General features: G+C 36.7%; 1 protein-coding gene across 9 annotated transcripts in view; it reads left to right on the forward strand.

Annotated features, from left to right (window-relative positions):
- The window catches only part of Pcm1 (pericentriolar material 1), a 94,605-nt gene extending 80,505 nt beyond the window's left edge, over positions 1-14,100 (forward strand). For 6 of the 9 annotated variants that reach the window (XM_006509298.3, XM_006509300.3, XM_006509301.3 and 3 more), the window contains 9 exons: positions 1,866-2,063; positions 4,967-5,029; positions 5,276-5,411; positions 5,839-5,999; positions 7,539-7,611; positions 8,781-9,037; positions 10,645-10,737; positions 10,818-10,932; positions 11,995-14,100. In XM_006509298.3, the coding sequence (XP_006509361.1) occupies positions 1,866-2,063; positions 4,967-5,029; positions 5,276-5,411; positions 5,839-5,999; positions 7,539-7,611; positions 8,781-9,037; positions 10,645-10,737; positions 10,818-10,932; positions 11,995-12,020 (1,122 nt within the window). In that variant the 3' untranslated portion in view covers positions 12,021-14,100. Of the gene's footprint in view, positions 1-1,865; positions 2,064-4,966; positions 5,030-5,275; positions 5,412-5,838; positions 6,000-7,538; positions 7,612-8,780; positions 9,038-10,644; positions 10,738-10,817; positions 10,933-11,994 lie in introns of those variants that run through there. The other 3 variants (XR_001778411.2, NM_023662.3, XM_006509304.3) reach the window with 2 other exon arrangements.
- The last annotated feature ends 278 nt before the right edge of the window (positions 14,101-14,378 follow it).

Below are 14,378 nucleotides of genomic sequence, written 5' to 3' on the forward strand. Positions count from 1 at the left end.
GAAATCCGCCTGCCTCTGCCTCCTGAGTGCTGGGATTAAAGGCCTTTCCCTCTACTTTTATTTTATTATCTTTTTTTTTTTTGTGAGCTTCTAATTTTAAAGTATTGACTTCTCATTTTGTCTTCTGAGATCTGTTCTGACACTTTGTGCTTTGAGTCTCTTAGCATGCATGCTCCTCTTTGTAGTACTGGAACTCACTGTGAAGACCAGAATGGCCTTAAACTCAGATACACCTGCTTTTGCCTCCTGAATCCGTGCTCTTTCTGTGGTTTTGTGTTTTCTTTTGGGGCTTGGGGCAAGGTTACATCAAAATTACCTTTTGTCTAAGTGACATAGCTCCCAGGTTTGCAAGAAAGAGAAAGGGCAGTTCTTTGTGTAAAATAACACATTTGTTCATTAGATGATGCTGCGTGTCAACTTGATAGAACGAATGATTACTTGTAAACTTACTTTGAAGAAAATGTAAAGGAGAATGACTGGTATAAATAAGAAACTAGCATCATGTAGATGAGGACAACTGTCCTCACTGAGGATTTAATGACTGACTAATGTAGTGCATACATAGTCCCACATGTCCTCTCGGGGCATGTGGGAGATGAGCAATCTGTTATATTAAGGAAGTACTGTATTATAGTGACTGTTATGCTCTTTTCTCCCCAGTTGTATACTCTTAAGTGGGGCTAGGAATATTCCTGCTTTGTAATAAGAATATTTTGTAGTAGTACTAAATCTCTGTATAGAACCATGGCTATTAATTTCAAGTGTTCCAGTACTTAAAAAAATATTAGGAACAAGGACAACAGTGCTAGATGTATTACTGTGGATATGAGGAGCCCCAGGAGATCTTAACCCAGACGCAGAGAACACCAAGTGTACAAGTAACATTATTATATAGCCTGAACGGGAGCTACCCTTTGTATTTAGGTTTTTATACATATGTGTGTATGCATACACACACATTAATCTGCACGTACATACACATTTATATATGTGTCTTATTTAGAGTTTCTATTGCTGCAGCGAAACACCATGACCAGAAACCAAGTTGTGGAGGAAAAGGGTGTAAAGGGTTTATTTGGCTTATACTTTGGTGGCATTTGTCAGCAGCTACAGCAGGAAGGAACTGAAGGAAGTCAGTACAGGAACTCAAACAGGTCAGGATCCTGAGGAGGGAGCTGGTACAGAAGCCATGGAGGGCTGCTGCTTACTGGCCTTTTATTTTAAGATGGATTTATTTGTATGTGAGTACACTGTCGCTGTCTTCAGACACACCAGAAGAGGGCATCAGATCCCATTACAGATGCTTGGGAGCCACCATGTAGTTGCTGAGAATTGAACTCAGGACCTCTGGAAGAGCAGTGAATGCTTTTAACTGCTGAACTATCTCTCCAGCCTCTGGTTACTTGCTTTTTTTGTTGTTTTGTTTTGTTTTGTTTACATGGCTTGCTTAGCCTGCTTTCTTACAGAACAACCCAGGACCACCAGCCCAAGGATGGCACCACCCACAATGGGCTGGGCCCTACCCTGTTAATCACTTATTGAGAAAATGCCTTACAGCTGGATCTCATGGAGGCATTTCCTCAACTGAGGCTCCTTTCTTTCTGATGACACACACACTACCACCCAGTATAGTATTTAACAATAATTAAAGAAAAAAATGAGAGAGAGCAAGGATGTATGTTTGGAGGGAGGAAAAGGAAGGGAGAAACATGATTATATTAAAATCTCAAAAAAATAAATATATCTATATACATAGAAAATAATACTGGTTTTCTCTAGGCAATTATTTTAACCTTTAAAGTTACTTGTATTATTTTATACACGGTTGAAGTTTACTGTGATCTTACAATTATCTCTTTAAACAGGATTCACTAGCAAAATTTGCAGGCAGAAAGCTGAAAGACTGTGGAGAAGATCTTCTTGTGGAGATCTCTGAAGTGTTGTTTAATGAATTGGCTTTCTTTAAGCTCATGCAAGACTTGGATAATAATAGCATAGCTGTTAAACAGAGGTGCAAGAGGAAAATTGAAGCAGCTGGAGTGAGGCAGTCTTATGCAAAAGAGGTAAGTTTCACTTTGCCTTTAAGAATGGCTATAGTTAGCTTATAAATACACGTCTTGGTCAGTATTCATAAATAAACATTTGTTTATCCTTAGTAAGAACAGTAACTTTTAGTAAAACCAGTTAGTCAAATTGTATATCTGTATGTGGTCTACATACCAAACTTAGGATTCACAAGGCAAGATAAAAGACAGGAATTGGTGCTTACAATGAATTGTTAGATGCCCAGTTCATTTTAGTATTGCTTATTAAGTGCTCTAAAGAGGGGAGAATTGGAATCTTGTTCCTGGCCAGCTTTCCTACCGTAGCTGTTGACAAATACCATAAAGTTTCCAAGAATATGTGTCATAAGGAAGTCACTTCCAGTCAACAAATACATGTGTTCATTGGCTAGATTTTTAGTTTAGTTTTGTTTTTTCTTTTTAAATTTATTCACTTTACATCATGCTCACTGCCCCTATTCTCTGTCATCCTTCTCCCTTTCTCCTTTGAGGGTGGAGTCCTCCCTAAGTATTCCCTAACCTTGGTACATCAAGTCTCTGCAGGGCTAGGTGCATCCTTTCCCACTGAGTCCCGACAAGGCAGCCCAGCTAGAACATATCCCATTTACAGCTAACAGCTTTTGGGTTAGTTTAAAAGTCTGTTCTAGTTCTCTTGTTTTTCTGCCTTTTTTAATAGTGACTGCATGCAAAGCTAGACCAGTTAGTTCTTCTGTAATGTAAGGCTTATTAGGAGGCTTTCTCACAGTAGGCACCTTTTCTTTACATCTGACCATGAGCAGGGGAAGCAGGCCAAGACCCAGACAGAAAAAGAGAGAGAGAGAAACCCTTCTACGAATCTAAAATAGAGTTAGGCCATCTTTGCCACATCGCTTCTGTTTTTATTCTAGATATAGATTGATTTCAAACATTGCCACGTTCTTAAGGAAGATAGAGCGGCAGAGCCCTATAGTAAGTTACTGCAAGGGTCTTTCAGTCCCCTTGAGTAGGCAATCTCAGGAAGGTCTTCCCAGATCCTGAACTAGGAGCTGACCTCAAAGACAAGAGCTCCTCATGAGGAAAACTCAGTGCAGTGATTCTCAGGCAGGGCTGAGCATAAAGGCACAAGCACACTAAGGAGAGTGGTGAGCTGAGCGGTGACAGAGTGGGAATCGAGCACTTGCCTGGTGTACATGTAAGTCCTGAACCAGACTAATGCCAAAGGAAAAGCTGTGGTGAGAAGTAGGAAGTGAGGGCATGGGGAGAGGCAAGACCAGGTACTGTGTTTGAGAAACCTTTATATGGTCTAAACATTGTGGAAAAGACTAAAGTAGAATAACATTATTTCATGTAAAGTTTAAAATAATCTTCTAGATAACATTAAGTAGGGACTGTCAGAGTAGAAATGGAATTGGGTAGACCAGTTAGAAATTGTAATTTTCCAGATTAGAAATTACAAGGGAGCTAGTTGAAGTTTTAAGTCTGGTTCTTCCTAGCCCATGCTCCCAGACATAAGACTCAGACTCAAAATATATTTACAAATAGTTTGGCCATATTGCTAGGCTCTTCTCTCACTAGAATTATAACGTAAGATAATCTTATTTACTTTAATCTGCATTCTGCTGCGTGGGAGGTTACCTGTGCTAGGTATCATGAGTCAGTCTTGTCACATCTTCTTGGGTGACTCCCCTGCCTGGCTGTATGTCAGAATCCTCTCTGCCTACCAGGTGTCCCACCTTCTGTTCTACTCTTTCTTACAGGCTGTATGGTTTGGTTATTTTTAACTGACAGGTGATGTATACATAGAATTTTCTTATGTATACAGGATATTCTTATATGTATACATAAGATATTCTCTCTCTATAACGTAGAGCAGTGGCTTAGAAGTTAAGAGTCCTTATTGCTCTCTCATAAGACCTGGGTTCAGTTCCCAGCATACACATGGCTCATAACTACCTATAAGTCCGGTTCTAGAGAATCTTAAATCTTTTTCAGGCCTCCTTGGGCACCAGCCAGGAATGTGGTACACATACATACATGTAAACAAAACTTTCATACATCTGGGTATGATGATGCATGCCATTAATCTCAGCATTTGGGAAATAGAGACATGAGGATCTTTGAGTTCAAGGCCAGCCTGGTTTACATAGTAAGTTCTAAAACAGGCAGGGCTACTTAGCCCCTATCTCAAACAAACACAAACAAACACCCCAAAAAACCGAACCTTCATACACATAAATAAAAATCTTTAAAAGAAGTGTTAAGTGGAGCAGGGAGATGACTCAGTGGACAAAGAAAGCACTTGGATTAAGCATGAGAACCCATTCAGATCTCTGGCGCCATGTAAAACACGGCCATGGCCGTGCATGCCTGTAACTTCATAGCGCCATGTAAAACACAGCCATGGCCGTGCATGCCTGTAACTTCAGTGCCTCTACAGCAGATAGGAGACTCCCTGCAAGCCTGACAGCCACATTGTTACGGTATATAGCAACAAGCAACAAAATGAGAGCATCTCACGGTAGAATACAGGAGCAGTATGTGAGGTTATCTTCTCATTTCCACAGACACACACTTTTTAAAAGAAAGACGGGGTGGGGGGAGGGGATAGGGGATTTTTGGAGGGAAACTAGGAAAGGGGATAACATTTGAAATGTAAATAAAGAAAATATCTACTAAAAAATAATCTCATGAAAAAAAAGAAAGACAAACATTAAGAGAGGTTAAGGAGCGGGTGTGATAAAGTATGTGTAAAAATATGTGTAAAATTGAGAAATAATAAATTTTTAAAGGAATGATAAGCTAAAGTCTTTAGTGGTTTAGATGTGGATAATGACAGGCAACAAAGACTGATTTATTTATTGAGATTTAGAAAAACTGGAATTTCAAAAGAATTGCTAAATTCTTCTTAATTGATTTGCTATTAGGCCAAAAGGATTCTTGAAGGAGATCATGGCTCACCTGCTGGAGAGATTGATGATGAAGACAAAGTATGTGCTAATTAGTATCTATCAGTAATACTTTTAGAACAAAATGAAATGTTAAAAGCTTTTATCTTTTTTACAATTAAAGTATGTAGTTAAATCTCTTTTCTTCTGAAGAAACATGTTTTTTCTTAAAAAAAAAAGTAGAATATCAAAGATAATCAGTTGACAGTGAGTACTGTTGCTGTGAAAGCTCTACCATACATACCTTTTTAAGTACTCTAAGGGATTCATTATCTACATTGTTCACAGGACAAGGATGAGACTGAAACTGTTAAGCAGACTCAGACTTCTGAGGTATATGATGCTAAAGGTCCCAAAAATGTAAGATCTGATGTTTCTGATCAAGAAGAAGATGAAGAAAGTGAACGGTGTCCAGTGTCTATTAGTAAGTTTAAAGGCTTTGAAACATTTATACATATTCTTTCTATAGTTCCCTTAAAGTTTATAGGGGTGCAATGAGTATTGTGTCAAACTCTGGATTTGCATCCCAGTACCATTTGACTGAATGATCTGTGTGACCTAACTAAATTACCTTGCCACTGAGCACCACAGCTTCTAGTGTGCACTGATTGGAGTACTTCAGATATGGTGTATAAGTACCTGTGCCACTCAGTGATGCAGTAGACAGTAGCCATTCCTAAGATTGAGTGGGCAGATATGATGATGCGCAACAGTAGGAGACCCATGTAGTCTCGGGTAATTTAAGTCCAGGAGTTAGTACCAACAACACAGTGAGACTCTCATGTACCCCCTGGCCCCAATCCTGAAGATTAAGTTGTGAGCTAACTAAAATTTGTATGTAATCAATTTAGATCTGTCTAAAGCTGAAAGTCAGGCTTTAACTAATTATGGAAGTGGAGAAGATGAGAATGAGGATGAAGAAATGGAAGACTTTGAAGAGAGTCCTGTGGACATCCAGACTTCACTTCAGGCTAACACTGAAACTACAGAAGAAAATGAACATGACAGTCAGGTAGTTGTTACAAATATTTCAGCTATTGAAACAAGAGCCTTCTGAAAGCTGTTAAAGTGTATACTTTTTTCCCATTGTTATTTTCAGGGATTAAAAAATATTTATTAAAAAATTAGTATATATATTTAGATTTGAAACATGCCAGCCTGTGGCATTTGTATTTAATCCCAGCACTCTGGAATCAAACGTGTGCAGATCTCTCATGAATTCAAGGCAAGCCAGAGCTACAGAAAGAGACCATGTCTCAAACGCAAAAAAAATCTGAAGCACTGGTTTTATTTTATATCTAATAATCTTTAAGTTCTTCTTTGTAACAAGTTGTAAAACTATAGGATAACTTTAGAAGATCTGATTTTTTTTTTTTTAATGGTTTTTCGAGACAGGGTTTCTCTGTATATCCCTGGCTGTCCTGGAACTTACTCTTATAGACCAGGCTGGCCTCTGCCTCCCGAGTGCTGGGATTAAAGGCGTGCACCACCACACTCGATGAAGACCTGAATTTTTAGTTAAAGTTTCATATTTTTCTCTTGGTCACGAATTAGAATAGTATGTAACAAGCATAAATCATTTCTTTTTTTGCCTTTACTTTAGCCCAAGAGACTATACCTGATACAGTTTCTTCTGTTGTTAGGTATCTGCCGAACCTTGAGTGTTTTAAGATTTATAGAGATATATTCTATATGTGAGATATACACACTCATATACATATTTTGAAATAAACGACTTAGTTTCCTTGGAGTTTCTCTATAAGGCATTTTTTGTGGACAGATTGCATTCTGATAGAAAGTCCCAGTTGTTGGTCTTTGCTGGTACTTTCCTTGGAGTGGTTTCTTCAAAAAATGTTCTCCATTCTCCACCGTTGGTCATAGAAGTTTTGTTGCTGGTATTCTTAAGTTAAATGGATCACGTTAGGTATTCCACCATGATGTAGACTTACACTAACTAAATAAACCCTTATTTTCAGTGTGATTTTTTTTTAAACTATGTCCTTACACATTTTTTAAAGATTCTACCTCCCTGTACTCCTGCCTTTTCTGTGAAGCTAATTCAGGTCTAAAATGTAATCTCCCATGAAAACTAGAAATGGCCCGTCCTTGAGAGACTAGAACTACTACCGGCATCACGCCTTGTCACCATCAACCACTGCCTACCTTCACAGTCCTCCCTAGTGCTGGGGCGGGCTTCCTCTGTGGGATGACTCTCACACTCTGCTTTGACTTTGTTCATCTGGCTCTTCTTTCTCACTTCTGTGTAATTCACTCTAAGGTTACAAATGTATCCTTTAATTTTGAGAGAAGATTCCCGAGAAAAGTAATAAAAACTTGTAGGCTCTGTTTTAGTCCTGTCATGTAAATTCTTTTGTGTTTTCAATGCAAATGGTTTTCATTGTTAACTAAATCCTCCTTGAAACTCTTTAGATGCTGTTATGTTCCTGTGTTATAGCCCTGGGGTTGGATACAAACCACACAGCATTATTTTTCTCTATAGGGAACATATAATTTAAGGTCTTCTTACTATTAAAACATATTTCTCTTTTAGATTCTGCAACATGATCTTGAAAAAACACCAGAAAGTACAAATGTACCATCAGACCAAGAACCAACTAGTAAGAGTAAGAAATCTAAACTACCCTAACTTTGGTTCTTTAACATATTTTCTTTGTCCTTAAACTAAAAAAGTAGTTTTTAATTTGTAGCTAATATAAGTACGTGTAAAGGCATTTTGGACTTGATGCCTATCTTTGTTCTTCTGGCCTATATTTTATAAAAGAAAAATGTAAGAAAAGAGTGATTGATTAATCTTTGTTGTTTCATTTAGTATAGTGTTTTGAAACAGGATCTCATGTAGCCCAGGATGGCCTTGAAGAGTTTGAAGATAACCTCAATCCTCCTGCCTCCACCCTCCTGAGTCATCGAATTGCAGGTGCATGCATGCACCCATATTGTGCCTCTAACTAGCAATTATTTTCCATTTACGTGTTTGTGTATTTATTTTGAGGCAGGGTCTCTATATAAATCCACCTTGAGAGATCTGTCTGTCTGTTTCCTGCATTGTGGGGTTAAAGACATGGGACCCTTGCTCAGTTTGTGTATTCCTTTTTTTTTTAAAGATTTTATTTATGTATATGAATACACTGAAGCTGTCTTCAGACATATCAGAAAGAGGGCATCAGATCCTGTTATAGATGGTTGTGAGCTACCATGCAACCGCTGGGAATTGAACTCAGGACCTTTGAAAGAGCAGTCTTAACCTCTGAGCGTGCTCTCTCTCTCTCAAGTTCCCATGTATTCATTTTTTTAAATGCATATGTACCTTAGTCTATGTACATGTGTCACATGAATGTAGTGCCCTCAGAGGGCACTGGGCACTGGGCCATCCGGAACAGTGTGAACCGATTGCTGTGGCGCTGGGAGCTGAGCCCCGTCCTGTGACAGCAGCACAGGCTTTGACCCGACACCTTACAGACATTTGACAGATACTACCTTACAGACGTTTGTTTATCCAGTACAAGTGAGAGGGCTGTGTTTTGTCTCAGTTTGTTTTAAAATAATATTCATTCTAGGGCTTTAGTCTTAAAACAGCCTTGAGAAATTTAAATTAAAATGTTCCTAGTTAAATCTGTTGGCTTAACTTGGGAACCATGAGTAGGGAGAAGGGATAGGGATCTTTTCTGTCTTACATGTCATCATTACTCTTTCAAAGATTTGGTCCTTAGTGTTACAGAGTAAAATTGAACAAATGCTTCATTCCTCTAATGCCGAGACTTTCTTTTCATGGCAGATGATCAAGACAGCTCTCCTGTGAAACCTTGTTATCTCAATATCTTGGAAAATGAGCAACAGTTAAATAGTGCTACCCATAAGGACTCGCTTACTACTACTGATTCATCTAAACAGCCTGAGCCTCTGCCATTACCCTTGGCTGCAAGTGAAACCTTAGTGCCTAGAGTCAAAGAAGTGAAGTCTGCTCAGGAAACGCCTGAGAGCTCTCTGGCTGGAAGCCCTGATACTGAATCTCCAGTGTTAGTGAATGACTATGTATGTCGTCTTTACATTACCACAGAGGTTTGCTTTTGAATGTCTGAATATTTCATTTTCATGAGTAACACATTGAATATATAAATCAAACTACACTTTGTGCTTAGGTTTAGAACCCGTCAACATTTATTCTTTAAAACTTACTTTGATAGTAAAGGGATAATAAATTAAATGGCCATTTCAAAATCTGACAGATTTTATAGTTTTAAAAACCAAAAAATTAGTTGTGGGTGACAACTTTAAGAGAGTTCATGTTTATATCTGAAATGCTAATGACACATTTTAAATTAGTTAATCTCTTACGCTATTTTTTTTTAACTTCTTAGCTATTTAGAGCATTTTTTAAATTCTTTGATATACCTAAAGGTTTAAATTTGGGGTATGACAGAAACCTGTTTGACAGAGTCATTTTTTTAATTATTATTTTCCCCCCTTTGGTTTTTCGAGACAGGGTTTCTCTGTGTAGCCCTGGCTGTCCAGGAACTCACTCTGTAGACCAGGCTGGCCTCGAACCAGAGTCATTATTTTTATATAGCAAATTACATAACAATGTACTAAGGAATTTCACTTATAATAAAAGTACTGTAGTTTTTTTACTCTGAACCTTGATTTCATTTAAATTTTATAGCTAACAGGTTAGTTTGCAGATGTCTGGGTCATATATTTTTTAATATAAAATTTCCTAGCAGAAATGTAAAGTATGTAGCATAATATTTTAACCCCAGTGGGTACAGTGTATCCATCCCTCTCTTGTTGTTGTTTGGCTTGGTTTCTTGAATTTGTTGGTGGATTGGGCCAATCTGGAACTGGATAGGCACAGACGATCCTGGGACTGTAGGTCCTCCTGCCTCTGTGCCTTCAGTTCTTTCTTAAAAATTAAAATCGATTTTGTTCTTAGATGTTTTCATAGTAACAGCTTATAGATTGCTCAGAAAGGGAATGTTTCAAAAACATCCGTAGAAACTTACACTTTTTTTTTTTTTTAAAGATTTATTTTATTATTATATGTAACTACACTGTAGCTGTCTTCAGACACACCAGAAGAGGGAGTCAGATCTTGTTACGGATGGTTGTGAGCCACCATGTGGTTGCTGGGATTTGAACTCTGGACCTTCGGAAGAACAGTCGGGTGCTCTTACCCACTGAGCCATCTCACCAGCCCCGAAACTTACACTTTTAAATGGCTTTATTTTCCTGCTGTGTACATTTAAGTATTCAAAGATCTGAAATTGCTTGATTTAATCTTTAAAACATTTTTGCAATATTTATTTATTTTATGTGAATGTGTCCTGAGCCCATATAAGTCAAAAGTGGGCATTGGATTCCCCTGGAATTGGAGTTGCAGATGGCTGTGAGCCACCGTGTTGAGAATTGAATCTGAGTCCTTTAGAAGAGCAGCCAGTGAGGTTAACTACTGAGTCGTTTCTCCAACCCCTTTCAAAAATATTTTATTTTATTTAATTAATTAGTCGAGAGTGTGCATGTACATACAAGTGTCCTATTGTGTGTGAAGGTCGGAGACCTGCAGGAATTTGTTCTCTCATGCTGTGATTTTTGTTTTGTTCCGTAGTTAGCTTTTTTTTTCATTATCTCTAACTTACTCATAGGAAGCAGAGTCTGGTAACATAAGTCAAAAGTCGGATGAAGAAGACTTTGTGAAAGTTGAGGATTTGCCGCTCAAACTGACAGTCTATTCAGAGGTATGGGGCTCTCTTCAACTAAGCTTGCCTTTATAACAAATACTGAGATGAAAATTATATTTTTAATTTTTGTTCTAAAGGAAGAGCTAAGGAAGAAAATGATAGAAGAAGAACAGAAAAACCATTTATCTGGTGAAATATGTGAAATGCAGACAGAAGAATTAGCTGGAAATTCTCAGATACTGAAAGAACCTGGTAAAAGTTACCAATTTTAATTTTATATTGAAAAATCATGATCTTACCAGTTTAGTTTTTGAAAATATACTATTACTTCTTAGAAAATCTAAGCCTACTATTGAAAAAGGAGATGTTCTGTCAATGAATTCAGGTCCTTTATTCTTTTCAAATTATGTAAGATTATGTTTTTTATTATTAAAATTTTTAGTTTAATAAAGTATTAGATGCAATGCTAACACTAATGCTTTATGACTTTTTTAATGCTTAAAATTCATGTAATATCTTTTATCCCCTTGTGAAGAGTACGGGTTGAGATCCATTTTCCCTCCTGTCATCGCTCATATTATTTGTGAGGTTTTGTCTGTATTGTTTTAAATATCCTTAAACCTTCTTCGATGTAGAAAGTAAAAACCCCTATTTTTACATCATGAATTTTTATTTAGATAAACACATTATTATAATTGTAGTAATTATACCTTGTTTCCCAAATACACACACACACACACACACACACACACGAGTATTCCTCGTATCAAAATCAAAAGGATTTTCTTTTGTTTTTCTCTATTGGTAGTTAAAAACCATAAGATTTTTTTCCCCTTGTGTTTCTGGACATGGGTGGTGAACATTTAGACAGACCAGAGCTGCTCCTTTCAGCTCAGTTCTGCCACTTGAATACACGGCATCCAGAGTGGTGGCAGCCTGTCTGTCCTCGGGAGAAGGTGCAGCTGCCTCCCTCTTGGTACAGCCTCATGTACTTAAGTCTTTCAAGAACATTGTCGATAGCTCTTCTGTTTTCTTCCAGCCACTTTTCTCTTGTTTGCACTTAATCATTTTTAATAGTTACTTTCTTTTTCTTTTAATGGAGTATTTTTAGAAATATTTGGTTGGCCTCCCATCATGAAAAACAAATACTCATTCTGTGTTTTGTCAGGGAATTTGAACTAAATTCACATTTTTTATTGTGTTCTTGTATGTAATGTAAAAACTTTTATGAAAAAGAATTTTAAAAGTAAATTTTAGTAAGTAGTATTTTAATTCACTAATTTATAAAACATTGATCATTATTCTTCTTTTCAGAAACAGTGGGAGCCCAGAGTATATGAAATGTCTTCAGAGACTCATCTAACTCTCTTACATAGTCAGCACATTTAAAAAAAAGACACTAAATAAACATTTGCTTTGATCTGTATAAAATGTAAATTAGTTTGACACTGCATTTTTGATGGGTGTGCTAATTTCTGCCCATGGCAGTTTAAAACATTAGAATCTGAATCCTGGACAGATTCAAACCTTGACACACTGTGGGATTTTTCTTTTGCTTTTTGTCCTGTTTTTTCTTTCTTATGATCTTGACCCCCCCCTCCCCCACCCTTCATTGTGACATTTGGTGTGTTAACTTTAAAATGTAGTTTTAAATAAAGTTTGAACTTATCTGTAAAGTATGCTTTTGGGAAATGTTGTTGAATTCTATGCAGCAAATTGCTGTTTTTGTAACAACACTATTCAGAAACAGCAGTGGTCAAAAATTTGAGAAATTCTTATTTCCTCTAATTCTTATTTATTCTAAAGCTCTGCCTTAGACCAGTCTTTCAAATAATGTTAGTGTTGCTGCTGTTAGGTCTGATGTTCTTGTAGTTCCTGCTCTTGTGTGCGAATAAAGCAGATGAATCTCAGTGGTCTTAGAACATGTTAATAACTCAGACTGTATACACAGTTCAGACATTGTTAGTAACTAGAATTTAACAGGATTATCTATTAGATTAATATTTTTCAGAATTTAAAATGTTGCCTCATTCTAAAAATTAAAAAAAAAGCTTTATATGTATTTCTGTACAGACAAGTAGCATTCTAATTAATTAAAAAAAAAAAACAAACTCTTTCAAGTTAGGATAAATAGAACTAAATTTATGTAACAGAACACTAAGATTTTTAATGCCTATGGACAAAACATGCCTTTTGAGATGATAATTTAAAACCAAAGCCTAATAGTTGTTTTTGTGTGTTTTGAGAGAGAAGCAAGTTCAAGTGTTAAGAACGTCTCTGTGAGTTTTTCATCACTAAGTAAACCAACTCTTAAAAAGTGCTTTGCCTTCTGAGTCTGTCTACACTTACCACTTCCTATAATATTGCAGAGCCAGTTAACCATGAATAATCTGTCAGTCTTAGAGATTTATACTTGAAAAAGTAATAGTGTGAAGGACTAATTGTTCATTCCAAGTATTTGCTTAAATTTTTAAGTAGTTGTCTGTAATACTCTATAAGAACTTATTTGGTATTCCTTTAAAATTTTCACTTGCAGCTGGGCAGTAGTGACACGCCTTTAATCCCAGCACTCCAGAGGCAGAAGCTGTTTGATCAGAGTTCGAGGCCAGCCTTGTTTACAGATTGAATCCTAGGACAGCTGATGTTACATAAAGAAACCATATCTCAAAAACAAAATAAGATTCTCACTTACTTGATAGCTTAATATAAATGTCCAGTCAGTAAATAACAAATGATGGTTTTCTCTGAGGACTTTTGTATTGTTACTTAATTTAAACTAGGACCATATTTCTCAACCTTCATTAAAATTTGCAAAACTTCTAATCTAGAATTTACCCAGCTGGACGGACTTCAGGGACATTAGAACAGTAATTTATATTATATGTACAAACAAGTTGTGTATTTTCCAGGCGCAAAACAAGAAACTCCATTTTAATCCTCAGGCCAGGCTTACATAGTGCAGTGCGTTGTTCTCCCTCCCTTTCCTGCTTTGTGTCTTTGCATGCATACAGTGGAGGGCTGTATTTGATGTTCGCTACTACCATAGCATCTGTGAGCTTTATCAAACTAGTTTATTTGACTTATGTCCTACCTGCTATCTCCAATTTGTTGTTTTCATATTTTAGTGGATAATTTAGTTTAAAATACCCAGAGATTGGGAACATGCAACCGTGTAACGTGATTTTTCTAGTAAGTATCGCTCAGAAGGAAGTTATAGTATTTCTGTTTGTATTAATTTGTAAGTTAAAACTTTGGTTAGTAAGAGAAAAAAAATCCCAATAAATAAGCTATAACTCTTATGTAGTTAGAGATAATGCTACCATAATAAACTGCCCAGACTGTGGAGGTACTCTGTATTTTGTAACATTCACTTTGGGTAAATGCTTTTTCATTGCTAATAAATGTATATCATACATTCACTCTGAATTGTATTTTTATTTAAATTGACATGTTCACAGTAGTTGAGAATTTATTCCAAAATTGTGACTTAATCGTTTTTTAATGTTAAAGATTCAGGACAGGAAGAATACACTGACATCAAAGGTATGAATGGAAAGTATTTTTCTTGTGAAGAGCACACACTTCATTATTTCTTAGTTGCATGACCTTTGATATATACATAAAAGGAATTTTGAGATTGGATCTACCTTCTGTGGTTTGAAAATATCTAAGAGAATATAAGTGTTACGTATGATGCA

The sequence above is a fragment of the Mus musculus genome, chromosome 8 (genome assembly GCF_000001635.26).
Source record: "Mus musculus strain C57BL/6J chromosome 8, GRCm38.p6 C57BL/6J".
Classification (NCBI taxonomy): Eukaryota; Metazoa; Chordata; class Mammalia; order Rodentia; family Muridae; genus Mus; species Mus musculus.